Below are 27857 nucleotides of genomic sequence, written 5' to 3'. Positions count from 1 at the left end.
TATTCCGCATATCACACTTGACCTTGGTCAACGCCAGCCTTCGTGAATTGACTTTTGGTTCAACATGGGCTGTAGCTGTTTTCCAGCCCTCTAAATGATGAAAATCATCTCACTGGGGAGTTCGGGCTGAGTCCTCCCATCCGTCGTACCACCACTTGCATCTTCTCAATGAGCTCCGGTATCCTGTATGGCTTTACCATAACATCGTCACACCCAGCTTGCTTGGCTTCCATAACCTGTTCCGGTCGTGCGTTGGCCGTAACAGCAATGATGGGAATGCGACCCCCAGACGCACAAAAGATTTCCCCCTCCGCTTCTAGCTCGCGAATGATCTGCGTGCATGTCAATCCATCCTGAATCGGCATCTCAATATCCATAAGAACGAGATTGATAGCTATAGGTAGCGGGTTCATGTTACTCCTCCCTGAGCGACTACTGCCTGCCTTGAGGCCTAGACCCGGGGCCACACCTTGCCTGCGTTTCAGCTTGTCGAGGGCTTCGATTCCATGATTAGCAACATCTACCATGTAGCCTCGATCTGTCAACCCGCGTCTCGTGATTTGCTGGTTAATCAGGTTGTCTTCAACAACAAGAATCCCATCAAGTCGAACGTTCCCTCCTGGATTTTGATGCTTCTGCAGGCGAATGTCTCGACAGGGTCGCTTGCCATCAGCTTCCGCACCGTCAGCACCGGCAATCAACCTGGCAGCAGCCGCGGCAGCCAGCGCTTCGTTCCGAGAGGCTTCACTTGGCACATAGGCCTCGATGTAGAACGCGAACGTTGATCCTACGCCAGGTTGACTGGAGACACCGATCGCACCGTTCTGGAGTTCTGTCAAGCGTCTGGAAATGAACAACCCAAGTCCTGAGCCGCCGTATTTGGTGTGTGTCTTGGCGCTCGCTTGAACGAACTTATTGAAGAGGCTACCCATCTCTTCCACCGTCAAACCTTGACCCGTATCTTTTACCTCAAACAACAGATACACAGGACGAGTACGTCCCTTGAGCGCGGGTTGGTCGTATTCCTCTGAGACATCACAGAATCGGGGAATAAATTGCACCACTGTCATGGCTTCTCCTGGTGGTTCCAGCGACCCTTTCATCCCGACAGTGACATTCCGGGTGGTGCCAGACTTGGTGAACTTCAAGGCATTCGTGAGGAGATTGATCAAGACTTGCTGAACTCTACTTGGGTCCAAGTCAAGATAGTCGTATGCGAGATCCTTATACGACTTGTCGACATAAGAGGTCAACTCGATATCTACACGGCGAGCCTCCACCTCAAACATCTTGAGAGCGCCGTTCACAATCTGGATCGGATCCACCGTGCAGGGCGTTACGGCTAGTAACTTGGAGTCAAGTTTAGACATTGTGAGTATATCATCAACTATGCGCTTCTGGTGTTGAGCGCACGTCACAATGGTCTCGGCATTTTCAATGCTGTCCTCCAAAAGCTTCTTCTCCTCAACAGATCTTTCGCCAATACTTCTCTCATCACCTTGAGAGCCGTTTTGTGTTGGTGTAAGAGGTGCGGAATTGTCACTGATGTCTTGCACTCTCGCAAGAGAGGCAATGATTGCGTCGGTACAGTGAAGGATAGCGCTTAATGGGTTCCGCATCTCGTGTGAAGTCATGTCGATAAAATTTTCCTGCTGGCGCTTGGACTCGATTGCCTCTTCTTTGCGAAGCTTCTCCTGCTCCAATTGCCATTTCTGTATTGAAACGTCGCTCAGACAGCCGGTAAAAGATTGAATCACGCCGTCAGAGCTTCTGACTGGCATGAAAGTAGCAAGCACCCATCGCGGGGCCACAGATGAATTCCCGTTGCTGTCCTCTGTCACCCAGCCGTTGCGGAGTCGAAACTCGGCCGTTTCAGTTCGTCCTGATTCAACCAGTCGATCGAGGCTTTCCTGTAGGATATGCAAATCTTCCTTCACAACACATTCTGGCCAAGGTCTCACGTCGGTCTTGGTGAGATCGACCTTCTCCAAATCTGTCAATTCCCAGAAAAGATTGTTCGCGCTGAGCAGTCTTCCATCCATGCTGACATCGTACATTCCAACTGTGGCAAACTCGGCAAGACGCTTTAGGTTCTCTGCTTCTTGTGCCCGGCGGACCGCCTCCTCGGCCGTGTCTTTTTGTACCGTTACGTCAGTCAGGCAAGTAAGAATTCGAATGACACTGCCATCTGGAGCTCTTTCGGCCTTTGTAGAAGCCAGAATATGACGCGAGACTCTTTCGTCGATTGAAGATAAAGGACCTGTAGAAGATTTGAAGCTTTTCGGCCCTGTTGTGTTCTCGTTCCGGGCGATGCGGTATTCGAAAGTAACAGTGTCGACTTTCTGGACGTCTTTATATGCTTGTATAACTTTTTGTTTATCTTCCTCGAGCACTGACTCAAGCAGTGCGCTTTGCACGATTGAGCCTTTTGGACATCCGGTCATACGATGCCAGGCATCATTGGCAAAGGTGATATTACCCTCGACGTCGACAAAGCACATACCTACGGGGATAAAGTCTGCAACTGCGGTAAACGTTTGCATGTATCTCTCTGCCTGTTCAGTTTGGTACTCTAGTCGCTGCGTAAGCATAGCATTATCATAGGCAGCCTGCTCAGTAATGTTGCGACGCCGCCGGGCCTCCTCTTCCAAGAGAACTGTGGAAGCAAGAGAGCTCGTAAGCTTTTGGCTCAACAAAGATATGAACTGCCGATAATCGTTGTCGTATGGGCGTCGAGGATTCAAGCCCAAGAATAGAATACCCATAACGTTTTCTTCTTTAGTTGGACGAATAGGCAACACAATGGCAGCCTGGCAAGGGTCGCCGAAGCCACGCCATGCTAAACCGTGTAATAGGTCTTTTGGCAATGTGCCGTTCTTCGTCTGCAAAAGAATTGGTTGGCGCTGATCCAGTGACTTCCTCATGATAGAAGCCATCCCCTTGTCTGTTTCCCCAAGGTTGAGGACTTGGGGAGCAATAACATGTCCTTCTGGTACACCGAGCGAGCCCTCTAGACGGCAAATCTTAGAGCAATCATAATTTGAAAGTGTGGTGTCGGTCGTGTCGTCTGCCACTGAGTACAAAAAGGCTAGTGGGACATCGTAGGTTGGGCTCCAGCGTTCCAGTTCCTCAATCGTCCTGGACCAGTACGACTTGGCATCCTTTGTAGAGACCAGGGCCTCGCCGAGATCAATAAGCATTTTCATTCTCCGCTCCCAAAGCCGTCTTGAGGTCATTTCGAGTAGCGAGTGCTGGATTCCGAGGCATTTCTTGTCGTAGACAATGGGAACCATAGAAGACTTGACATATGTCTCTTCATGTGAGCCGTCTGTTAAGGGGACGAAAAATTTGGACTCATCCTCAGCATTCGAATAGTTCTTCAATGGCGAAGCCGTCATTTCATCGAGTCTAGTTTTGAGGTGAGGCCAAGCTTCAGGTGCTGGTCGTCCTAAAAATGCAGGATGTCGAGCGCCGCAGTATTTTGAGAAGGCTTCATTGTAGATCGTGATGTACTCGGGACCCCAATAGAGCGCCACTGGTCGCGAATCTGAAACGAGTTGGTTAAACGTATGCTGAAGTTGAGCGGGCCAATCTGACATGGGGCCCAAAGATGTCGACTCCCAATCCACATTTTGGACTACGTCAAGAAATGGCTCTGCTTCGGAGTCGGAAACAGGAATCATAAGTCCTGGGTTTGATTCATCGCGATAAAGCAACGGAGTTTTGCTCTCCGACTTTTTTCGGGACGGTAAACGCGCATTGTCCAGTGGGGATTTTTGGGGGTATTTTCTAGTTGTCTCGCCTTCCTTTCCTTCTATTCGAACTTTGCGCGGGGCTCTGACGAAGGAGGCGTTTCGTTCCCACTCATCACCACCCATTGACCCAGAACTATGCTTCGTGTCCAGTAAACACCAAGATACGGGAGCGAGTGTTGCGTATTTGTTGGTGCAGGACCTGTGGCATCTGTTTGAGTCGTTGGCGCAGATGGTGGGCTGGTGACCCAATTCCAGAACGGCGAGTGGGAATCATCTTGAGGGATAGAGGCAATGGAGTGGTCGAGGGTATAAGAGTTTTGCAAGGCAGGATTTCGGTACAGGATGTCGGCTGAACAATGGGTCTTGGAGGGTGTCTGCTCGGGTAATGCAACGACGAATGTTGGTCGAGGGTCAGAAGCGACGAGGTCGATAAGACCGAGGTGTTGAAGAGCTGGGGGCGGCATTGAGCAGTATGGTCATGCCAAAGCCCAAATGATGAGATTGCGAGGGCTGGAAGAAGTTGATAAGGCCCGGCAGCTACTGAGAAAGTGGACGACGAGCGCCCTAAGATCGAGAGATAGGTGAGGTATTGGTCGTATTTTGTGTCGTCATTGCAGTCGCAAACTGGAGGGGCCACAAGGTGAGATCTCAGTGATGATCGAGGTCGTCGAAGTCGCACGCGATCGGTGACATGTAATTGGAAGCGAAAAGAAAAGCCCGGGTCCGTTCAGCCCAGAGAAGAATATGAAGCCATCGTCTTGTCTTGGTCGGGAAGAAATTGAATGGGTACGGGCGTGTTATGTTGGTGCTGGTTGGTACGGGACAGGAGGTTCTGAATCGCCAGCGCCAGGTAGGTGCTAGGATTGGGGATCTGCTGTAAGCCTGTAATGTGCGTCGGTGGGGTATCTTATGCCTTGCGCCCTGTTGTAGAAGAAGCCTAAGTGGATGGACACGTTTGTTAGCGGGTGATGAACGATGAATGACAAAACTTTAGTGGCTTTTTCACCAAAGAGGAACGGTCATTTTAGTGGCTGTCTCCACTACAGTACCTACTTCTTGGTTCTTGGCCGGTCGGTGAATTCCTGAAATCCAAGTTCCAAATCAAGCTTCGATTTCTTCTTACTCATATGACACTGAATAAGAGCCGCTCCATGCGATACTCTCCATAGTGAAACTCTTATGCAAACACATCTGTCTGGTACTGCAAATAGATCAGGAGGACCTCACCGTAGGTCTTCGGACTCGCCTGAAATAAACCCCTTACAGATCACACACGCTAAGACGCGCCATGCACTCTACTGGAGATCAAGTAGAGATGGGGGCTGGGGTTTGAGAGGCTAAGCAATAATTGCCCCGGCGGCCTATGAAAACCAGCATCATTGAAAGGCGCGCCATGGGCAAAAAGAGAAGGAGGAAGAGAGGCCATCCCGCAAATGGAACCGATTATCTGGCATACATTGTTGGGATGGCAATGTCTGGGAGATGGTGTCGAAAGTGACCGAAAGTGAAAGTTGCCGGTGCCATGACTCGAAGATGTTTCAACTGAGCGAATTTCCTAATAGAAATTCGATGAGACAAAAACCCCCACAGAGATCCTGGCCCATAACTGTTTCAAGGATTCAGCCAAGCACAATATTGTCATGTTGAATGCGATGAATCAAAACGCTCTCAACTTGTAGACTTGCCATCGCGACAAAGAAGATGTCGATTATCAGATACACATCAGAAGAGCCAGCAGCGGGCATTGCAGTCGCAAGACGGACAAAGCCAACTTGAGGATGAGGATAGCCGAAAAGCATGCAGTTGCATCTCGCTAACTGCGATCCTTGATTCGCTGCATCGACACTAGGTATGTGTTTTTTGATACAAAACGGAACTATGTGCGTATAGCGCAACGCCACGGCATGGAGCTTATGGAGGCAAAACTACCTAGACTAACACTCAGCCGTCATTACTGCAGCGCTAAAAGCACTACAGCCATGAGCTGTCCGTGTTGGAAGCCATCTTCGTACCGGCAAATTTGAGGTCGGGATAAATCAGAGGCACGTTATAATATGCACAGCCGATGCCTTGGCATGCCTGCACCCACCGATCTCGGAATTTGTCTCACATGGGCATGGGCATCAATCCGATCGATCAATGATGGATGGTGAGTGAGTTTACTAGCTTTTCGGGTGACAACTGTCATCCTCGTGCACATTGCTTATCCTACCTGTTTGAGTTTGGCTCGCACTCGGGTGCTTGCGCATCTCCCGAACTCACCAAGCTCTCGGTACCGTGCTAGTCAACGAACTTCAGTCCCAGTCCCAAGTTGGACTTGGCCGCTGCTAGGAAATGCTGGTATCTCAAGTAGGTAGGGGAAGTCCGCGATAACCTGGCCCACCACAGGCGCAAAGGTTCCATGGATGAATGCTACGTATTCCAGTTGTTGGGTTCCTAAATTTGCAGCAGAGACACGTATAACACCAAGGCAGAGATGTAATTTTGGAGGTAAGCAGAGCCTCTGGTTTTGAATACGAGTCGCGATCGCTTCCAATCCTTGGCAAGTCCGTGGACCAACATCCAATATTCAGCAGTCTCGGGGCTTGGTCTGTCAAATTCCTTGGCAAGATCTCTTGGTAATCCTAATCAGATCTCGCCTTCCAGTTTAATGGTTGGTACTTGCCTTGGCAACTATCTCCCGGTCGATAGGCACCTTGCCTGAGGTATACCTACTCCACGATGGCTTCTGCGTGGCGCGTTTAGAGCAGGTACAGTATCAAGCCGGTGCCTGGCCCAACAACCTGGCTCCTGGGTCTTTAATTGTCCGATGGGCGTCACTGGTTCCTGCTTGACACTTCACTGAACCAAGCCTTCCAAGCCCGACGTAGTGGATATCACATTCAATTGCTCTAGATACTATCCTTCACTTCAACTATACAAGACTCCATTGAGGACTATCTCTCATTCATCGTTCTGAAGTCGATTACTACAATCTTTACGATTACAAGACCAGCACCAGTTTACGAAAATTCCTTTCCATCATCATCTTTCACTTTCATTCTACCACGATGTGCAAGTGCTTCACCATCGACACCCACGGTGTCCGTGAGCACCATCTTTTAACTCACAATGGCCTTTCGATTACGGGGCGGGCATAGTACGTCTGCCCCGTCTATGAACGCTATCATGCCATATGGACATCTAAACCTGTTGTTCAGCCTTTCTGTGGGATTGTGCCGCCATTTTCTTCTACAAGCATCCTTTTGCCTTTTGGATCCATCCACAAGACCTCAAGGCTTCCACAATCGAACTTGCTTCAATGGCAGATGAGAGCATGGGATCATCTATAAATGCAGCCAACGATACTCTCGACCGGGTTGCCCATATACCGAATCCTAACATCTTTCTGGATATGCCCGACCACGATGTGCTACCTTCCACCGATGTTACGTATCGAGGGTTATCAACTACCTTGATTGAACATCCTCGCATACCGACTATGTTTCTTCTGGAGTTCATAACATTCGATGGCCTTCGGGCTTACCAGCCATGCTGTGAGAACATTGATCTCCCCAACATCTTCAGACCATTGCGCGCTATTGAAGATGATAGCGATCCAGTTTTCGAGGCAACTCGTGAATGGTCATGCATCATCCAAGCCCGCCAACACCTACTCAAGGATGTCAGACAGATTCTGGCACTTGTCTACAGCTTTTCCTGTAGAGCGTTGCAGCCCGGACAAACTGAAGAATACATCTAGAAGATGTGGCCTTGGCTTATGCATTGGTATCCAGTTGCCGACAACCTTTTCACAAAGTTTGATGTTTTTGCCACGACACCAGAATCAGATTGGTTCATGAGACCTCGAGCGCGCCCCAGATCACCGTCGAGACCAGCCAAGCAGGTTGAAAGCACGGCAGGACACCCGTCATCCCCCATATCTAATCTCGTAGTGAACTCAGAAGCGGACGATACAGACCGTCTAATCGCGCCAATACCCTTGAGTATATTCAACCGGTCTAGCCGTCCATCTCAAGCCATTGAGATCAATACCGATGGTCAAGCAGCCGTATTCGACCCAACTCCAGGTAGCCGAGTATTCACTTCCCAGGGACGTCTTGGTAGTGCAAGCACCAGTGGTGTTTCAAGGCCGTGGTTTCGGTACAACCATATTGTTGAAGGGTCATCAGCTCTCGGTGTTACAGACACAACTTCTTTTCGACCCAATCCTTTAGCCGAGCAATTTGTGCCTCTGGAGGAATTCTATGAGGAAGATTTGTTTGAATCTGCCAGTGACTCCTCCTGCTCGGTCTGCGAATCGCTATTGATTAAGAAGACGAGAATGTATCATCAGAAGCACAGTCTGACCCTTTGGAATTGGCATGACTACGAGAAGTTCTTTCAGTGGGTAGTTTGAGGCATTTGGAGGCCTGCGGTTGAGAATTTGATATGCAAGCGTAGCGAATGAATAGCGACCGAATATGTAGAACAAGTTTTATTTCAGGTTTAAAGGTTACCTTCATGCTCATGTTCTGTCACCTCCTTTTAGACCAAAAATACCCATTGAGAATTTCTTGGTATTCCATGAATACTCGACTGAGTTATTGTCCGGCTGTATGCTTCGGCTCAGCCCGAGCCTATTGCTGAAGCCTATATCGCTATGATTTACTGGGCAGCAACTAGACTCATATAAATTCCCCACACGACACCAGCCAACGCACCCACGAGATTGCGTCCCTCAACGGTCTTGACAGCAGCAAAGTTGACGATGCTGACAGCAGGCCAAAGTTTCCAGCCGGCAAATATAAGGGGAGCAAAATCGACCTTGGCAGCCTCCCAGACGGCTGTCCAGTCAACACGTCCAAAGTCCAGAGTGCCTGGCGAAGTCCAATACGTGATGGCCTTGGTGAGACTGGTGATGACGGGAGCGGGTTGGATAGCTGAGCGTAGAGCATGGGTGTACGTGCTAAAGAGCAAGGTATTCACAGCAGCACCAACAGTCTGGTCGAGAAAGAATTTAATAAGTGTGTTCCGGATGGAGAGTTTGGGTTGAGTCTTTTTAGCATCCTTAGAGTCCTTAGATTTGGAGACATTATCAGGATGAGCGGGAAATGTCGATTCAAGATAATCTTGCCTGGAACATGTCAGTCTGAAGGTTCCTAAGGAAAGAAGAAGCATACCAGTAGAAGTTGGGTGGTGTACAAATAACGTTAAAGAGGAGGAACTGAAATACAGGAATCCAGTCTATCACAATATCGTTCTAAGATGAGGATAGTCAATACCAGTATTCGAACAACTCAAGGCATATGTAAATACCAGATTTACCCCAGCTCTGTAGGCCGAGATGCCTTGGGCCAAGATATTGGCGATGCCGCCCAAAGCAGCACTCTGAATGGTGGCCATAACCACAGGAGGGTAGTCCATTTTCGTTATTTACTGTACGGAAACTCAGGGGGTCCTGTGGATGGAAAGAGAAGACGATGTTGAAGGAGTCGATGAGAATAGAGACGTGTTAAGTTGAGACAGTGAGATCGGCGCTAAGATAGGCGAGCCAAGATTTTTGAAGAAACTCTACCCAAGTACTGAAAGTGCTGGGTTGTTTTCAAAGGTACTCGAGTTGGGTTGTATACTTAGTGAAAGCAGCTCGTGAAAGCGATGTATTCTTTAGTGAAACAGGGACACGAATGAATCATTCAAGAAGATGTGTGGAGAGAGGTGTAGTTTGATGCGTGCCCTGTTTGATTGGTCAATATCAACTACACACTCACTTTCAATATAGACATGCATGTGAGGCAGCCGCTCATGGATTGACCTTGAGCGAAAATCATTGGTGTCTATAGCTAATGGTTTGAATAGATTAAATCATTGATTTTATGCTTCGTCGTGCAGATCAAGCTGTTATCATACATCCCCAGTCATCCCTCATTACCGTCTCCGCCCCATCATTGACCAACGTTTATATTCCCCAAAAGCCTGAGCCCTTTTGAGCGCGATGCAGATATCCTAGACACAACAACTAATTCACGTATGACCTATTCGCTCATTATGCCCTGGTGAGAAGCCACATGAAGAAGAGCTGCACAAAGTAGGAGTAGATGAAAAGAAACTTTGTGCGCTGGCTGCGTTTCGCCCGTGAGTCCGTCTGCATTGGCCCGCTGGAGCCGGCAGATGTTTCGGGCAGGAGGACATATTTGAGTGATCGCATCTAAGCAAATAGTTAGCAGGTGTGAGTTTGCATTGCCAGCTGATCATGCAACTTACCAAAAAGAGCGAGTTTGCGAGGTAGGTGTAGAAAAAGACCAACCAGCCAACCCAGCCACCTGTACCCTTGCCGCCGTTAAGGATCTCGGCAACGACGATAGTGACAATAATTCCGACAAACTTGTACCCAGAATAGGCAATCAAGTCAAGGAGTTGGGATTGGCTAGAGATGCTCAGGAGGTAGCATCCCAACTTCAGGAAGAAGATCTCAACGATGACAACAATAAGACTAACTGTAGCTGTCTTTCCAAGAAGCTCTGGTTGGAATTGGTTGTTTAGACCAGCGATCAGCGTCGAGAGGAGAATGTATGTCACAAGTGCCATAACTGTATCACAATTAGCCAACTCATCCTACTCTGACGGTCTCCAACCTTGCATTGCACACCTGGAATATACATATCGGGACTGTTGATGTCTTCTCGTGGAGGCAGATACCAGCCCTCTTGTCCATTCTGCCCAACAGCTTGCTTACGAGACCAAGGCTTGTGCCTCCAGGGGAAAAGGACGAGGAAGAGTTTATTGACGACGTATGAGTTGGAGACATTAAAGTAATGCTTGAGGGCAGAGACATTGACGTATCGACCAAACTATCATGGCAATTAGTACCAGGTACCACAACGGCCACCGCGTTGCTAGTAGGACTCACGTTCTGCTCCATATACTCCTGTCCATGCTTAAAGGCCGTCTGTCCAAATTGCGCCGCCACCTGCGCTGTAGGGTCGTTCATGAAGTTGCCATATTGGCCAAAGACGTTGCCGCTGGTGCCTCCCTGCTGCTGATATGGATTTCCTCCCGCATTGGCAGCGTAGCCTTGCTGTGACTGCGCAGAGCCTGGAGGCGGAGGCGGCGATCTTAATTGAGGGACGGTCGACACATGCTGGGGAACTGGATGGTGAAGGGGAGGCGACTGCGCATATGTCGCTCGCTGCATGACGGAGGAGAGTGCCTATTCTTTATGCGCTGGGTGCTATTCTGGATTTCTGAGCCGTTTCGAGGTATCGAGTTGAGGTGAGTTGGTGATAACTGATGACGAGATTGAACGTAAAGCTGGTGTTTGTTCAGTTCCTGGTGGTAGGTCAAGTTCAGGAAATGTGTCGAATTCGTCTGATTGGGCGCTAGCATCATGGAGAGCTCCAGCCTGGCAACCTCCACTGCCAAAGTTAGGGAGCTCAACGTCAGCCCCTGTTTGCCTTTCTATAGGGAACACGTGATTGTTTCGATATCTAATTCAACATGGAGGCAGAGATACCTGGGTTATTCAGATTGAGTTTAAATAATTATATGAGATTACCACTATTGAGAAATAAAATACTCTCCGTTCACCCGATTCATATTGTCATGTTCACCTCTGTACCCTCAGTTGATCGTAACTTCACTGCTCCTAGGGTTGGATTTTCTTCCCCAAGGAAGGCCTAGGCCCAAACGGCGTGTCCGGGGGTTGAGTCCCTGTCCTTTATTTTTGATGTGCAGTGGTTTTATCTTATCTTTAACTAGACTTACCCATTAGTCTGCGCTCCCACTCTGTGCTCTACAGTAGCCACATCTACCAACGAATATTCGCCTCCCCTTTGGCTTGCGCCTTAATTCTCCCACCAGCATCATCATTTCTCTTCTCTAACTTTCGAGAGAGATACTCGCAAAATGTTGGATTCCTTCGAAATATTAACCACCTCAGGCGTGGTCGTTTGGTCACGCACTTATACTCCCATCAACCCTTCCATCATCAACAACTTCATCGCAGACACTTTTATCGAGGAGAAGAGTGGCGCTATTGCCCTCAGCGACTCAAGGTCCGCGGCCGTTAATACTCCGTACAAGAGTGATCAACATACTCTCAAATGGACTCTGGTTAAGGAATTGGGCGTTATCTTCGTCGTGAGTCCTGAGTCTTACTTGTCATGATGGCTTCTCCCCCGGTCCTCGGCGCTGACGTCCCCACTCCCTCTTTAGGCCGTCTACCGGTCCCTCCTCCACCTCTCATGGGTTGACAAGCTCGTTGATAATATCAAAACTATCTTCGTTAAGCTCTACGGTGAACAATTGACCAAGCCGCATACCACCCTCGTTGAATGCCACGCCTTCGATGAATACTTCGACATACAACTCGAGGAGCTTGACCAGACTAGTACTAAGGTTCTCTCCACTACCATCACGGCTGGCGCAGTCCCATTAGAAGAAGAAATCATCTCAGGAAACACCGGCGACAACCCCCCCGTTGCGCCAGGCCTAACATATCGAGGGCGCCACCTCAATGGGCCTCAGGATGCCCTTTCGGCCGACGAGTCAACCCCCGCTTTGACCCCGAACGGATCGCGACCCGGAACACCGAACAATCACCTCCTTGTCGCAAAGGGTGGTCCTATCGCAAAGATATCTCGGCGCGCTCGCAAGGCGAAGAACCAGACATCAGGCCCCGTGTCTTCCGGTGACGAAGCGCCGCGAAAGAAGAAGGCAGTCGCCAAGAAAGGGCGCAAATGGGACGCAGATGGCTTCGCAGATGAGGAAGACGATGTCCAGCTTGATTATTCCGCAAAGGCGCATGCTACCAGCGACTCTGAGGTTGAGGCAATGGGACGATCAACAGCTGTGGATGAGATTGATTCCAACACATGGGGCTCAACATCGAAAGGCAAGTTCGTGCTCAAGGATCTTGGTGATGAGGTGCATGGGATCCTAGCTTCAGAAGCAGAGAAAGCAGCGGCAGCAAAAACACAAACCAGATCTGGCCTCCTGGGGTCAGGCGTCAGCGCTATTAGCGGTCTTTTCCGCAACGTTGTTGGAGGCAAGACATTGACTAAGGAGGATCTCGACAAGGCTATGAAGGGTATGGAGGAGCACTTGCTTCAGAAGAACGTGGCACGAGAGGCTGCTGTCCGGCTATGCGAAGGTGTTGAGAAGGAACTGCTTGGTGTCAAGACTGGCAGTTTCGAGAGTATGTTCACTATCCGGCATCATGTCCTGTTGGCTTCATTCTGACCAGTTTCGCAGGCATCAACGCCAGAATTCAAGCCGCCATGGAGGCCTCGCTCACAAAAATGCTCACCCCGACATCATCCCTCGATCTTCTCCGCGAAATTGACGCTATCACGGCTCCTCCGGTGACATCTCTTCGCAAGGCTCGTCCCTACGTTATGTCAATTGTCGGCGTCAACGGCGTAGGAAAGTCCACCAACCTCTCCAAAATCTGCTTCTTCCTCCTCCAGAATAAGTACAAGGTTCTGATTGCCGCTGGTGACACTTTCCGCTCTGGTGCTGTTGAGCAACTTGCTGTCCACGTCCGCAATCTGAAGGAGTTGACTGCACGTGAAGGTGGTCGCGTTGAGCTCTACCAGAAAGGCTATGGCAAGGATGCTGCTACTGTTGCAAAGGATGCCGTGACCCATGCTGCGCAAGAGGGTTACGACGTCGTTCTCATTGACACAGCAGGTAGAAGACATAACGATCAGCGTCTTATGTCTTCTCTTGAGAAATTTGCCAAGTTTGCCCAACCTGACAAGATCCTCATGGTTGGCGAGGTACGTTGTCCCTTTTCTGAACTCAACTCTGCCTTAGCTAACGTAAATCCCAGGCTCTTGTAGGTACCGACTCAGTCGCTCAAGCACGCAACTTCAACGCTGCTTTTGGTGCTGTTCGCACACTCGATGGCTTTATCATCTCAAAGTGTGACACTGTTGGTGACATGGTTGGCACTCTTGTTAGTCTTGTTCACGCGACAAACGTCCCTGTGCTTTTTGTCGGTGTTGGTCAGCACTATTCAGACCTGCGAAATTTCTCAGTAAAATGGGCAGTAGAGAAGCTTCTCAGTAACCACTGAAAAGGAAAATCACATTAGTCTTGGACATCGTGTGGGTTGTTTGTTGATTCTAATAGCTATATGTCACATTACGTTAAGAGAAGGATTCCCACTATACAGCTCAGGATTGTAGTCTGATTCAAAACAATTTTGTCAGCATCTTCACTACGCCAGACCGTGATTCCAATTTGTTACATCTCATTTTAATACTTCATTTGAGAGTAAATTATGATTATGTACAACGAGCAATCGTTCTCGATGCTTTGCCGCGCCAAATTGACGTCTATCACACCGCTATGCAAACGACAGTGAGTGGAATAACTAAAATAACAAAACTTGTTGGTCCACTATCATTTTTCAGCCGTCGTTTTTTTTATCCTTTTTCTTGTATAGGTTTGGCAGCCATCTTCATTAACCAGTCTTCCTCCAAAACACGAGCTTCATCATGAAGTTGAACAATGCAAGACAAAGAAAAGACTCCATGAAAATAAAAGACAAATAATCCCAATCTGTGTAGCATAAACATCAATCCAAAAGGGGGTATCTTTCTAGGTTCGCAGTCTTGGTGAAACTAGTGTAATAATGTGAACCGCATATATATGTATGCATCGGCCGTAGTTGATGATTTGACAAAGGAAATAATTAATATATATTATCATGACAGGGTATCCTCTGCTTGAAGCCTATAAGTCTTCGGATCCGCTCAGTCTTCAAAGAAATCATTGTCGTCAAAGTCTCCAGGCTGGGCGTCCGAATCGTAGCCACTGGTTCGCATCATTGGGGGAGTCATGGGCTCATCTTCTGTTTCCCTAGGCGGTGGCGTGACAACAGTATGCTCTGCTCGATGCGAGGTGTTTGAAGCCCCTCGTGCTCGTGCAGAGCCATAGCTTTGTGATGGAAAGCGACGTCCGGTGCTGGCAAAAGCGGTAGGCTGAGGCTTGTTGTCTTCTGGAGGTGTTTGACGTAGGCTGGAAGCGGGAGGTGTCATGAGACCACCCAACGAGTTATTGTGGGAGGTCGAGTTGCTACGCGATGGTGTAGCGTTTCGGCGAGGGGCTGGCGAACTGAGGACGCCAGACAGGCTACTGAGGGATGGTTGACTGCGGTTTCCCTTTCGCCAGTTGCCCCAAGCAGCCGCGAGAGGGCCGATGGTTTGTGCCACGCGGGGCGTAGCGTTCTGAATTGTCTGGGCGATGTTTGGTAGGTTGATGGCAGAACCACCGTTCATGGCTCTCTCTCGTTCTTGTTCCTCCATTTGGAGGTTGGCCTTGAGTCTAATCGCGGCATCCTTCACTGCGTCACGGTCGAAACCATCACTCTGCAGAGCGGCAATAATGTCCTGCAGGTTCTCATGTCTGACCGCGAGAAGCTCGCGCAACCAAGTAATTTCATCATCGCGTTTGGTAATCTTGGTGGCGGCGTCAGGGTCCGTCTTGGACAAGGAGTGTTCAAGCTCCTCAATCCGTTGCTCGCGGGCCTGGAGTTGCTCCTGGAGAACCATGATAGATTCACGAAGAGCCTGAGGGGAGATTCTCTCAGGAGGTTCAAGATCCCGCGATACCTGTCTAGGCTGAGCAACAGCGACATTGATATCAGCTCCGGCGGATTTGGCAGCTTGAGCCGCAGCAGCCGCCGCCTGTTTGGCAATTTCCAGCTTATCTTCAAGGTGTAGTATACGATCCTGGAGATGCTCGGTCTTGGAGGCGGACAGGCTAAGTCGCTCCAGAAGGTGTTGTTCGGCTTTGTGAGCATCTTCCTGAGCGTTGTGGACCCGACGCTCGTATCGTGTCTGGAGATCCTCAATTTCATTCTGGTGTTTTCGCGTAAGCTCTTCAATTTCGGCTATCTTGCTGTTCTCAGCCTCTTCAAGAAGCATCTCATTCTGGGCCTTGGATGTATCGACTTCGAGTCTGACGTTATCAAGCTCAGCGCGAAGCTTAGAATTGTGCTCCTCGAGCTCCTCGCGGATATAGTTGACTTGGTTATTGGCGGCATCAATTTCGGTCTGCAACGCCATGCGGGTTCTCTTAACTTCACTCAAACCAGACTCACGAGCTTCTTCGAATTCGCGCTGGTAACGCATAGCCTTCTGTTCGAGTTTGTGGTTCTCCGTCTTCAGCTCACCAATAATACCTTCAAGACGAGCACACTCATTGGTTGCGCGCATACCGGCTCGCTCATTAGACTGCAGACGCTCCATCTCAATCTCCAAGCGCTCTCGGGTCTTAGCCTCGGCCTGTAGACGAGCGTCTAAAACCTCCTGTCTGGCAAGCATGGCTTGATCCTTTTTAATACGGCGTGCGTTCTCTTCTGCAATCTCGCGAGCAGCTCGTCCCATATCCTCTTGAAGAGAGACAAACTTGCCGCGCCACATTTCGCGAACACGTTCATTCTCTTCAAGTTGTGTCGTAAGAGTAGTTAAAGATTTCTGCATGTGCTGGTTGTCTTCGAGAGCACGGATTAGCTCGGCGCCCTTTTGTCGGGCAGATTCGTCGTATCGCTCGGCCTCTGCACGCCAGTGGTGGTTGTCTTGTCGAACATCCTTGAGCTCAACTTCCATACCCTTGCACTTAGCAACAGCCTCATGCTGAGCCTGGGTGGCGTTGTTCTGGGCAGCCTCCAAGAGAGCAATGCGCATAGCAGTCTTGCTGTTTGCCTGCTCCAGTGAGCGCAGCTTATGATCTCTTTGCTCGACGAGCTCGCGTAGACGGACCACCTCCTCGCCAGCGACCTCACGCTGAACACGGGCTTCAGTCAGTTTATCCTCAGCAGCACGTCGAGCGACAACTGATTCCTCACTGAGTTCTTCAGCTCCCCGAAGTCTCTCTTCCAAGTCAGCTACACGCTGGTCGAAAACGCTGCGGTTGATGATCTCGACTTCAATGCGGGTCTCGGCAGTTTGAAGCTTACGCATAAGTTCAGACGCCAAGTCCTCGGCCGCTCGACGTTCAGAGACCTCATTCTCAACCTTGGTCTGCTCAAAGTAAAGACGCTGCTCGAGATCGGTAATCTTTTCCTGAAGCTCGGTGAGTTTAGCGTTCTCTACCTCCTCGGACTTGGGAGCAGCAGGTATGCGTGTCTCGATAGCTTCTTGGATCATCTTCTTTAGACCATCATCACGGTTTGCGTTGTTTGTGATCTCCTGCTTCAGCCCTTCGAGGGCCTCGAGAATACCAGTAGTCGGTGCTTCCGAACTGACTGGTGCAGAAGGGGGGGTAGGTGAGGCCTCAAGCTTACTGCGTTGCTGAGCTTGAAGACCCTCCATAACAGCAATCCGAATCTGATCCAAACGTCTGTCCCGTCGAGGACTCATCGAGCGACGAACAACAGGTTCTTCGTCCTCGTCATCAGCGTCGCTCTGCTGGAGCTCGGCAGAGACACTACGCATGTCGCGTCGGGAAGAAGGTGTGCGTCGAGCCCGGGTCGCCAAGACCTGCTGGATGGAGAAGAGTGTCTTCTCCAAAGGCTCCAGGCTAGAGGCCAATAGATTGCCCACAACTTCATTGACACGTCCATCGAAGAACTGTGCTCGGCTCTCCAGTTTGTCATGCTCATCATCAGTAAAAGCAGCCTCCCAGTCACTAGCGGGCAGACTCTCGCCGTCAACAGCATCAGCACCATCGGCATTGATCAATGTTCCAGGGGGGTCCAGGAATGGATCTTCGAGCTCGGTGCTTGGTACCGGTTGAGCAGAAGCGTCGGAAAGTGGGTGATATTCCCGAGGGGTCAAGCTGGCTTCATCACGATTATACTGGTCGACAGCAGGCTCCAATTTGTAAGGAGAAGAGTTAGCCATAGACGCGAGATTGCGAACTGGGCTTGATTGCTGCCACTGTGAATTTTCGACGGTCTTGTTGACGCCCATCGTAGGATCATCAAAGAATTGATCCATAACAGCATCGATCTCCTCAAAAGTAGGCTCATTGTTTCCACGACCAGCGGGGTGCGTCACAGTAGCTGAGAGTTCAGGATTAGGCTCCTGCTCCACTGATTCAACGACATTGTCTTCAACAGGTGGAGGAGGAAGAGGCTTCTCGCCGGGAGTTGGGCTGCCAGCGAATCGGGATGCAGCGAGACCCTTAGCAGGCTTAGGAGGATCAGCAAACCGTGAAGCACCAAGCCCCTTCGAAACAGTTCTTGGTGGAGGCTGGCTGGCGTTGAGTCGAGAAGTACTAATCCCAGAAGGAGCACGGGCTGGCATGGGGCTGGCCACTGGAGAGGCGTCCGATTCCTCTTCGTTTTCAGTTTGGGTGGTTTCTCCATAATTTGCACCAGGTTGAAAGGGTTCGGCAGCGGCAGACAGGGTCTTCTTGTGCTCGTGCTTGAAGTTGTCTTCGCCAAATGGTCGAGCATCGTTAAAGCTCTGAATATCCTGGTTGGAGTCAAACTCGAATGGTTTCCAGTTATTATTCTCATTTGTGGACGTAACTGAAGGCGCCGCAGACGGAGCAGCTGTAGTAGCCTTGGTATCGATCTGGTCTGAGGTGACAATAGACGACATCGAAGTATCAGCAGGGAGAACATGGTCATCTTGTATGGCTTCCTGAGTTTGTTCGGCTGAGCCATCAGTCTGGGTAGGCTGCTCAGCAAACAATGGTACATCATCACCGCCAGGCGCAGAGCTGCGTGCTCGCTTAACCCTGTTCTCATCAGCCATAGGTCGACCGTCAACATCAAACTGCTCCTCAGCTTCATCCGACCTAGCAGATGATTGACTGGATGGTCTGACGATGGGGATAGCCTTTGACTTCTTGTTCAATTGCATGTCACTCGAAGAAAGATCAATACTTCCAAAGATGCTGCCATGGCCCTGGTTGGTTGGACTTTTGAAAGCATTAGAGTGAGGGGTGAACGTAGGCGCAGCAACGTTAAACTTAGGGCCTGATGTTGAAAAGCTAAAAGAACTTTCGCCTGGAGAGAAAGACGGCGCATTGACGTTGATTTTGGCTGGCGTAACATGTGTAGGCTGCTTCGCAGGAGGTGACGTGAACATGTTCGTATCAGAAATTTGAGTGTTCGCCTGGAACACTGAGGGCTGGAACCCAGATGACTCAAGACTGGCAGCTTGAAATTTGCCAGGTTCAAAGGTGCTTGCCGTAGGCTGGAAGCTGCTAGCAGTCGGTTGGAAGCTACTAGCACCAGGTCTGAAAGCGCTCGCGCCAGGTTGAAAGCTACTCACACCGGGTTGGAAACTTCCTGGGCCAGGCTGGAATGTACTAGCCACTGGTTCAAAGCTACTGGCGCCGGGTTGGAAGCTATTGCTCTTACTGCCAAAGTCAAACTGGCCAGGGGTGAAGGAACTCGTGGGGTTAAACTTGAACTCAGGTGCTTGCACATTAAGCTTAGACAGCGAAGGTTTGCTGGCATGGCTAAAGCGTCTGTCCATCTTATTACCGCTATCAACTGAACCAGCATCGTTCCATGGGTTGCTAGCTGTGGAGAAGTTCTTCTGGTGGCCGAATCCAGGGAAATCAAACTCTTGAACAGGTGTGCCCAAATTACTAGGATTGGTCTCAATCTCATAAGCATCGTCAGGTTTGTGGGACTCTGGGATCTCATTCAGGCTGCTGAACTTGGTGAGATTACTCTCATCAGCGGTGACGCTGTTCTCATTGTGATCACGGAAGTAGCCCTGTGATAGAGAGTGGCCGCGGCTGTGAGGTCGAGGATGATGCAGGACCAGGGGTTTGGATTGTTCATTGGCGAATCGTTCCTGGACAGTGAATTGGCCAGATGCTTGATGACCATGAGCCGGAACAAACGGATCTGGCAGGGTAGCAGGTTGCTCGTTCTGAGGCTGGGGGTTGTAATCTTCGTGCTCCAGTTCGTTGCGAAGCTGCTCTTCTAAGTGGTACTCAGCATCATCAATCTCGGCCTGGAGGGTATCCGTGTTCTGCTGTTGAGGAGGTTCGGGTGTCTTTGATGGGCTCTTGCTTGTAGGCTCTTCCTCGTCTTCGCGGACTTCTTGCAGGCGAGGTGAGTTTCGAGCAGGCTGCAAATATGAGAATTGCTGATGCGGCAGCATGGGATATTGTAGAGACTGGTGACGCTGGTGCAGGTTCATGCCAGCGGGGTTCTCTGCTCCGAAGGGTGACTGAGGAGACATCATGCCCATGAGAGAAGGCGAATCATGGCGGTTAAGCCCTGGCCAACCCGATGGAGATTGTTGTTGGAAGCCAAAGGGCGAGCTGTTGGCAGGGAACGAAATGGATTGCCGCGGGTTGAATTTACCGGGCATGCCAGCAAAGGAAAGTGGTGAGGCACCATGGGAAAGGCCGGGACTGTGCGTCGAGGGCCGTACGAAATGGCCTGGTTGGAATCCTGGCATACCATGGTTGCTTGAGGCCGACGAGGTGGGTAGAGGAGGAGAGAATGGAAGAGGGGGATACTGAGCGGAGGGTTGGCGGCTGAGGTCTGTTGTCGCAGGAGAGACAGAAGGTTGCTCGGGTTCATCATCACCAAAAGATACACCAAGCGCTCGCAGCTTCGCTTCCTGAAGCTCATTCATATAGTCTTTCCAGGCATTCAGATCGGGCAAGGTAACCTTGAAGCTGCGCTCTTCCCTCTCTTTAACTACCTCATCAAAATCAGGCCAAGAATCTCGGGTTTGAGAATCGGCTGTGCCTTCAACCTGATAGCCCTCGACTTCCAAATCAAAGCCTGAAATGTCATATCCAAGCTCTTCCCATGATGAAAACATCCTCTCTATCTCATCTTGACGCAAGGGCATGGGCGCATGTCCAGGTTGGCCTCGCTCAGTGTCTCGCGGTATGAGAACCATGATGTTCTTGCCTCTCCACGGTACCTTCTTTTTTAGTCGAGGTGTTGGTGCTGGTTCTTTAGGTAGAGGCTTTTGGGTGCCCTTGATCGGTGTTGCGGGCAGCGTTGGCTCCCCATTGGCAGTAGCACTAGGGACACGCTTCTTTGGACTTTCTGCGACAGGTACATCCGGGGTGGAGGCGGCCTGAGACCTGTCGCTCGCCGCATCGTGCGTTACTGGCGCGGCTTCGGAGGTCGCCATACTGCTGTTCTGTCCCGTTTTGGGACTGAGGGAATCCCCTGGTCGGAGGGTCTCGATGCTAGATCTGGCCCGTGGATGGTGTCCAGATCCTTCTCGAGACAATTTCCTTGTTCTCTGGATGGGTCGGGGAGTGCGTGCTTCGCCCTCTTCCAACCAACCAGGTTCAGAGCCGCTCACTGAAGAGTGCTCGCTTCCACTTCCGTCACTAAACCAATGCTGACTCTCTTCGTTAGGGTCGTCAGTGGTGTGAGTACGTATCCAATCCTCAGTAAGACCACGAGTCTGCCGTCGAGCGCGATTCGCAAGAACGGCGGCGGCAGCACTCAGCGAAGAGCCTGGCGGGTCGGACTGTGAACGTAGCAGGTCAGGAACTGGGCGTAGAAAAGGGGTCTCGATATCCAGGTGATGAATTGGAGAGTCGTCCGAGGCTTCACTTCCAGAGCTCTGACGACGAAGGTTGCGATCTGACTGGGGGTAGGGAGAGCCCCAGCTGGCAGTACCAAATTGAGTTTCGTCTGGAGGTGGTGTCCTCAAGAATTGTAAAGCTCTTTCCGGGAGCCGAGGGGCTTGAAGCGGAGGAAGAACTGGCGAAGACTCGATCTCCTCTTCGCCGTCAACAGTTGACGTATTCGATAGTGTAGGAGAAGCCGGTGAGGCAGGGCGGGATCGAGAGTATGAGGCTCCGTGACCGTCCTGTGCGGATGCACCAGGAGGAGCAGCCGACAACGTTGTAGAAGACGTCTTTACAGCGGCCTGTTTGTTTGGTGGCGGACCCGGTCAGCAACTGTGAGTTATGCAGTGGCGTCTGGAGATGAATGTGTGTTCTGCCAGCTCATGCATGTCCAAGACCAAAATAAGGAAAATGTGTTTCGGTCTACTCACCCAGGGAGATCAGTGCAGACTAAGAATATGTCTGCAGCTGAGTCTCAAATAGAGCCAGTCCTTTCTCTCAAGGTCGGTCGCTCAGTTGAAAAGCCGATCTCGAAGGCCTGAGGGAGGGGACACAGGTTTGTGAAACCGTATTCGTGGCCGATATTTCCCAACGGTCGAGAAATATCTGGATACTACGCGACGCGTTGTCCAACTTTAAGGGGGCGGTCGGAATGACGGTTTGCCTTGAGAGCTATTTAGGTGGGAAATTTCCGGGGTGTGGAAACTGGCTTCCAGGGGTGTCGCGCGTAATAATAGAGAAAAAAAGCGTCTATCGAGAACCTAAGAAAAGAGCTTCATGAGGGAAAAAGAGTGGCCAGAAGACAACGAATATGAGAAAAAGATGATGCCGGCCGGACACATCGGGGTTTTGGGAATGTTGTCAGTTGCGAAGTTGGGCGGCCAGCATTAAAGGGATGAAGGAGAGAAAGGACAAGATGGAGAAGTTGCGTAGACAGAGAGGAACAGTAGAGCAAATTGAAGACGTCTCTCATTCGAGGGGGGGTGATATGAGATTAGATGAGCCCTCGAGAGCTCTGTTTGATAATGAGTGGACAAGGCAGCTCAAAACTTCATGCTAACTGGGACTAGGTAGAGTCAAGAGAGGGTCAAGTGCCATCTGTCTGTACCTGCACATGCAGCTGCCTCTGGTGTCAGTGGTGTTTACTTGCACCTGCGCTGCTCGGCGGCCACTTCCAAGTCTGGGTGTGTGCTGGCCCAGCTTTTCCTTCTTGGTGACGCTGTAGAGCACAAGGATTGACAGCAAATCATCCAATTCAGACATTGAACAGTTGGCCACTTGGGAGAATTGCTGTAGCCTCGTCCACAGGGAACATCTTCAAAGGCGAGCTATTCTGTAATGAGACCCGCTCTCGTCCGTACCCGCACTGGCCACGACGTAATTTCGCCAAGGGCCCCTGGCATCTTGGAAGAATTTCGAAGTGATGAACTCGACAAACGATAGGTTGGTAGGGAATACCTTTGTCTGTGTTGTGAATTGCGCTTTGATGGTCTATCCTTCATCATTTTCTGTATATTTTCAACTCGACCCGCACCTCAGCACGCTACAGGCTAGCACAACAACTGATCCAGCACTGGCGGCTGCTTCGCTGGCATTGAGGCTTATCTTCATTTGCTCATGACATGTTACCCTCAACTTGAATCAGCAGGTATTCTATTACTGGCTGCCAGCGCCTGTATCAGTAGGCGGCATCACCGTTGAGCCCGGGTCCCGACATTCTTCTATTTCTTCTTCCACGGTTCGAGTATGAACATGCCTGCACAGTCCCATCTTGGGATAGGCCAATGGACAAGTGGACTCGCATTGAATCAGTCCAGGTCAATCATTTCCCCGGAGTTTAGGTCTGGTTCAGGTTTGACAACTCATCATACTACCTTCCCGACCATCCTAACCTCGTAACACCTATTCATCGTGATAGCACCCAATGGAATGCGAGGTTTAAGAATTATGCCCATCTAACTCTAAAACTTTCCTTTCTCGCACTGAGATCTCAGGAATCGAAAGTCAAATTTTTGCCCCTTTCTTTTTTTCTTACAACTCCACTAGGACCCTTAAAAAGGTCGGGGCCGCACCCGCCCGTACCTTGAGCTAACTCGGGCTACCGTCGTTAACCTTTGGAATGCCAGTTCAGGAACCTGGGCTGCCGGCTTTTCCGCTTCAGGCATGCAAGGGCTCTATGCTAGGCTCAAAGTGAGCTGCGTCTGGTGCAGACGAAGTTGATCTGCTTACCCTATATCAAACACAACGTACTATTCGGCACCAATCCAGATTTTATGATTATTCGGAATAAAAGTGCCAATGGACCCTTTGGACGTGTTCATTCTTTGTTCCGCTTACCTGGCTATCACGGGGATACATGTACTGCAAATGAAAGGCCTGGGCCTAGTATACACGTGCGGCTTATAAGTACCAGATGTTCAACGTGGAAGGTTTCCGTGCCATGCCTCCACTAGAAAACTCACCAGCAATTAAGCAATTATTCAAAATACATTGTCCAGACATAAACAACGAATTTCGGTGGGCAACCATGACTAAAAATACGTATGATATATACCCATGGACTTCGATATGGGGCGCTTGTATCTTGTCAAGATAGGCTGTGAACAGCTATCACATATGGTTTGTAGTAACCAGGCTACAGTTGACCTGACGCAAAGTCAGTAGTTAAAGATGGAGATGGTATTGTTATTGTCATCGTGAAGCATGATACTTTGTACCATTATCAGAAACTTGAGCAATCTACGCGAAGCCCATAAGAGGTCAAGATCGACTAATATGAGAGAAAACCACAGTGCAGTACTTGTCTGATAAAGCCTTGACGACACAATAGGCCAAGCCCATAATCAGCCCAAATGGAGATGACAAAGGCCACTGTCATCAACAATGATCGACCTCGTCGCATATTTGCATGAACACTGCCGTAGGGACACCCATAAAGGTGTACTTCACTCATACTCAACATTTAAGAACACATTTTACAAGCCAAGCTTGAGATACTATTAATTGAGTTTCTACACACACAAACCCATTATATAGCGGGCAGCTGGCCTGGGGCCGACTTTCATATGTCCTGCGAAAGGGGAAAAAATGCATATATGCAGCATGATCAAGCCCAGACAACTCAAAAACTGGAATCATGAACCAAGTCATTCACGCTGCAATGATTTGCTCCCAAAGGCCGCAAGGTTTTGGGACACAGGGATATACGCTGCTTCAGCCGATTGCAGCCGTGACTTTCGTTATCAAATTCGTACAGCACTTTCTATGACTCCCCTGTGAAAAATATCCGTGTCCGAAACGCCTATGACCTTGATGACTTCCATCGGAACGGATGCTGGAAAACGTGGAAAAGAAAAGAAAAGAAAAGAGAATGCTTTTTATCAATGATGCAAAGGAAACACGAGACTCCGTCGTTAAAAGTTGGACGAGGCGTTCACGGGTGTTGGCTGGTGATAAGTGTCCAGCGTGGATTGGAATGGGCTGCGTTGAGGACCTGAGCTCCCGACACTACCGTACTCAGTCTTCTCAACGCTGTGGTAAGGGCCGTTGCTGCTAGGACGGCTATTGTTCTCGTTGAAGTCCATGAGACCATCGGCTTCTTCTTGGTGCTTCTTGCGCCCCCAAATTCGCCATGCGACAAGGCCAAGAGCACCAACAACAATTGCACCACCAATACCGACAACAACTCCAATAACAGTGTTGCGGGTCTTGGTCGACATGCCTGAAGAGCTTCCGTCGTCATCACCGTCGCTCAGACCAGGTGTTGACGTAGACACACTCGTAGTGGTCATGGTCTCAAGATTGCCATCGCTGTTTGTCCTTGTAACGACGGCGACGTGCGTAGAGGTAACAGGTCTGGCGGTAGTTCGGGTGTCCTTCTCGGCGGCAGTGCTGGAAGCCTCATCGTTGTTCTCGCTGGCGGTGCTGCTGGCGTCGTCACTGTTCTGGTTGTTGCTGGAGGTGCTGGTGGTTGCTGGGGAATTGGCTGTCGACTGAGCAGCAGTGTTGGCGTCAGTTGCAGAAGCTGATGACTCGGCGTTGTCGGTAGCCTCAGACTGTGTGGCAGCGGCTGTCTCGGAGGGCTTGCTATCAGCAGCACTAGACTTCTCGGCGGGCTTGCTGGTGGGAGAAGCGTTTGTAGGGGAGGAATCGGCAGCGGTTGTCTTCGCAGAATCGTTGTTGGTAGGCTCAGCATCAGTGGCAGATGGGTTTGTTTGTTCATTGGTAGCCTGAGTAGCCTCAGCGTCGGTTTTGGCAGAGTCGTCCGAGGTAGGATCGGCTGCGTCAGTAGGAGCAGGATCAGATGCAGAATCTGCTTGAGTAGCCGAAGGCTTGCTGTCGGGTGCAGTAGCGCTTGGTTGAGAGTCATCGGATTGGCTTGGGCTTGCTCTGCGGACGAGTCGACGCTCCCGCATGTGAATCTTGTTGAGGTCAATCCACGATGCCTGAGCGACGCAAACAACGGCGAGAGCTACCATTAGCAGCTTCAGGAGGCGTGTCGTGTACATGGCGACTGAGGTTGCGGAGTGTTTCGCGATAAAAAAAGGTTGACTAGGCAGGATATGCCAGCTGAGATATGTAGAGGTTGTCGTCCTGGCTCACAACTGCTAAGGGGGAACAAAGGCGTAATGGCGCTTTAAACTGGCTGCTGACGCGAACTTCCAGGGCGATAGACAACCCAGTGAGGAAATCGGTTATCCGTGATCAAGAGTTGAGCCAAATCGTCGTTTGTGAATACCTGAACGAATAGGCGTGAGACAAAGAATAACAAGGCTTTTCTGTAACTGCAGTGGATGTAGTCGTTGGATGTCAAATGAGTTGCGTGAGCGAGAGTGAGATCGACGAGCCAAGGCTGAGCTGGGATACGATGTTAATTTAAACGATAGAAGAAATAACAAAGACGGAAAAGCGAGAGTGAGTAATACGGAGGTGAATAGAGTCACGAGAATAAAGATTGTGTGACGGCACCGACGGGAGGTGAGACTTATAAAGGGACAAGGGCAGGCAAACAAAGGGTAGATGGATGGATGGAATGGAAAGATGGGTCAGGAAATGCTGGCAGACTTGTGAGGTCTCCTCGTATTTGCCTGGGCTGCATGGATCCGGTGGTACTGGACGGAGGCTGTGCTTACCCCAGCACACGACCTCCCCCACTGGCAGACTGGGCAGGCCACTGCTGAAGTCGGGTGCGTTTGGGTAACATGCGCCAAAACATCACCTAAAGAGCCGCCTAAGACCACCTACCTAACCGAAACAGACAGCCCGTTGGTGGCGGCCACACTGATACGGACGGCCGCGTCTAGACCATGCTCGAAGCTGCCCTGGGTTAGGTTTACTAGGAATTCGATTTTTTGTAAGGTTGCCCGTACCGATATGGAACTTCAGTAAAAAAGCCACATAATGAAGCCAGCGTTTCGTCTCGGTAGTTGTCACTTACCGATTCGACAACGAGCGTGTCTATGCCAATTTTTTTTTAATTTTATTTAACGATCTATTGTTCCTGTTTCTGCACGGTCCCCTGAATGATGCATAATAATTGTATTTATATGCAAGTGCATAGTTGTTCCTGACAGGAGACCCGAGTTGGGTACTTACTGACGTTATGACGACTGAGACATTCCCGATTTTAATTGATAACTCGATATCTTTTATATCTATTTTCCTCCATAAAGCACTGCGTTTCTCACCAAGTTATTACCCAGCTATCCGGTGCTTCACTGCTTTCAAACCAAACCGGCTATAGCATCTATCTCGAATGGATCTCCCACCCCTGTCAACTCTTTAGGAGTCGTCGTCATCACTCTTCTGCACTCAACTGCTTACATGGAGACACCCACATGTTAGTGAACGCCATGAAGAAACGGCTGCCTCCAGGCCCCGGCCCATTATTATGACATAGCTCATCGTCAGGGTCTTCTTCTCAACGAAATTATCGGTTTTTATCAAGTGGTTATCCACTCTACCATTGTCTGGGGGATCAAAGATGAAAGAATAAACGGGAGGCTGGTGTGGTCCGATGTGGAAACGGGCATGGGTGCTTGTCCCCTAAAAAGATACGTATCTATGCAAAAATAGCATCGGCCCACCAAGAACATGCCAAAAACTCCCCGTCTTCCCGGATCGCCAATCATACCTTAAGGAAGATATCTAGCTATTCTTTCTTTCTTGGTTTTCTCATCCGTCTCCATTGTCGTCATGCTATTGCTCCCCAGAAGATCTTATAGCCATGGGAATCCACCTTCTACGGCATCTTGTCAAGGCTATCTCTTGTTTTTAATTTACAGCATCACGCTTGACCTTCATCTATCCACACGTACTAAAACAACAACTGTCTGAGAAGTGTGGTCGTGTTCCTAAGGCCTCTGCCCCTGCGACCCTTCATGGAACAATGTGGAGAGGTGTGACCTGTCACCAAGTTCCTCCTTGCTTATGGTGTGAATGAATTTTACTATCTAGTCACGCTTTGTTGACAGTCAGACCAGCGCAAATATTGTATCGCCAACCTCGCTTCCTACAAACAAGCCTCATCAACCAGTCAGATCCTCTCTTGTGGTCTCGTTCGTTGATTTGTTTCACATCGAGAGTCGGGCAGTA

At 50.0% G+C, this 27857-nt stretch overlaps 7 protein-coding genes across 7 annotated transcripts; 2 read left to right on the top strand and 5 right to left on the bottom strand.

Annotated features, from left to right (window-relative positions):
* Positions 1-104: 104 nt before the first annotated feature.
* On the bottom strand, positions 105-4219 carry BKA55DRAFT_590673 (uncharacterized protein; the record flags this gene model as incomplete). The annotated part of the gene is made up of 3 exons (XM_046195126.1): positions 105-2022; positions 2056-3835; positions 3865-4219. The coding sequence occupies 3 exons, from the start codon at positions 4217-4219 to the stop codon at positions 105-107; spliced, it is 4053 nt and encodes a 1350-aa protein (XP_046054095.1).
* Positions 4220-6866: 2647 nt separating this feature from the next.
* BKA55DRAFT_685823 (uncharacterized protein) lies at positions 6867-8154 on the top strand (the record flags this gene model as incomplete). The annotated part of the gene is made up of 3 exons (XM_046198853.1): positions 6867-6894; positions 6956-7440; positions 7498-8154. The coding sequence occupies 3 exons, from the start codon at positions 6867-6869 to the stop codon at positions 8152-8154; spliced, it is 1170 nt and encodes a 389-aa protein (XP_046054094.1).
* Positions 8155-8278: 124 nt separating this feature from the next.
* On the bottom strand, positions 8279-9441 carry BKA55DRAFT_249131 (uncharacterized protein). The gene is made up of 3 exons (XM_046185348.1): positions 9054-9441; positions 8918-8997; positions 8279-8871 (listed from the first exon to the last, which is right to left on the bottom strand). The coding sequence occupies exons 1-3, from the start codon at positions 9159-9161 to the stop codon at positions 8403-8405; spliced, it is 657 nt and encodes a 218-aa protein (XP_046054093.1). The 5' UTR covers positions 9162-9441; the 3' UTR covers positions 8279-8402.
* Positions 9442-9524: 83 nt separating this feature from the next.
* Positions 9525-11284, bottom strand: BKA55DRAFT_558809 (YIF1-domain-containing protein). The gene is made up of 4 exons (XM_046191882.1): positions 10645-11284; positions 10384-10585; positions 9999-10324; positions 9525-9942 (listed from the first exon to the last, which is right to left on the bottom strand). Exons 1-4 carry the CDS (start codon positions 10927-10929, stop codon positions 9781-9783), a joined length of 975 nt encoding a protein of 324 aa, XP_046054092.1. The 5' UTR covers positions 10930-11284; the 3' UTR covers positions 9525-9780.
* A 215-nt stretch (positions 11285-11499) lies between these two features.
* BKA55DRAFT_558805 (signal recognition particle, alpha subunit, N-terminal-domain-containing protein) lies at positions 11500-13950 on the top strand. Its single transcript, XM_046191881.1, has 4 exons — positions 11500-11873; positions 11949-12930; positions 12987-13513; positions 13567-13950. Exons 1-4 carry the CDS (start codon positions 11640-11642, stop codon positions 13810-13812), a joined length of 1989 nt encoding a protein of 662 aa, XP_046054091.1. The 5' UTR covers positions 11500-11639; the 3' UTR covers positions 13813-13950.
* A 544-nt stretch (positions 13951-14494) lies between these two features.
* On the bottom strand, positions 14495-24197 carry BKA55DRAFT_501715 (uncharacterized protein; the record flags this gene model as incomplete). Its single annotated transcript, XM_046186861.1, has 5 exons — positions 14495-21565; positions 22416-22560; positions 23346-23437; positions 23612-23662; positions 24156-24197. 5 exons carry the CDS (start codon positions 24195-24197, stop codon positions 14495-14497), a joined length of 7401 nt encoding a protein of 2466 aa, XP_046054090.1.
* A 347-nt stretch (positions 24198-24544) lies between these two features.
* Positions 24545-26028, bottom strand: BKA55DRAFT_249082 (uncharacterized protein). Its single transcript, XM_046185347.1, has one exon. The coding sequence runs from the start codon at positions 25769-25771 to the stop codon at positions 24677-24679; it is 1095 nt and encodes a 364-aa protein (XP_046054089.1). The 5' UTR covers positions 25772-26028; the 3' UTR covers positions 24545-24676.
* Between the last annotated feature and the right edge of the window lie 1829 nt (positions 26029-27857).

This window comes from Fusarium redolens (assembly GCF_020744475.1).
Source record: "Fusarium redolens strain MPI-CAGE-AT-0023 chromosome Unknown BKA55scaffold_3, whole genome shotgun sequence".
NCBI classification, from domain to species: domain Eukaryota; kingdom Fungi; phylum Ascomycota; class Sordariomycetes; order Hypocreales; family Nectriaceae; genus Fusarium; species Fusarium redolens.
Note: the sequence above shows the minus strand (reverse complement) of the source record. Positions and strands in the feature narration are given on the sequence as shown.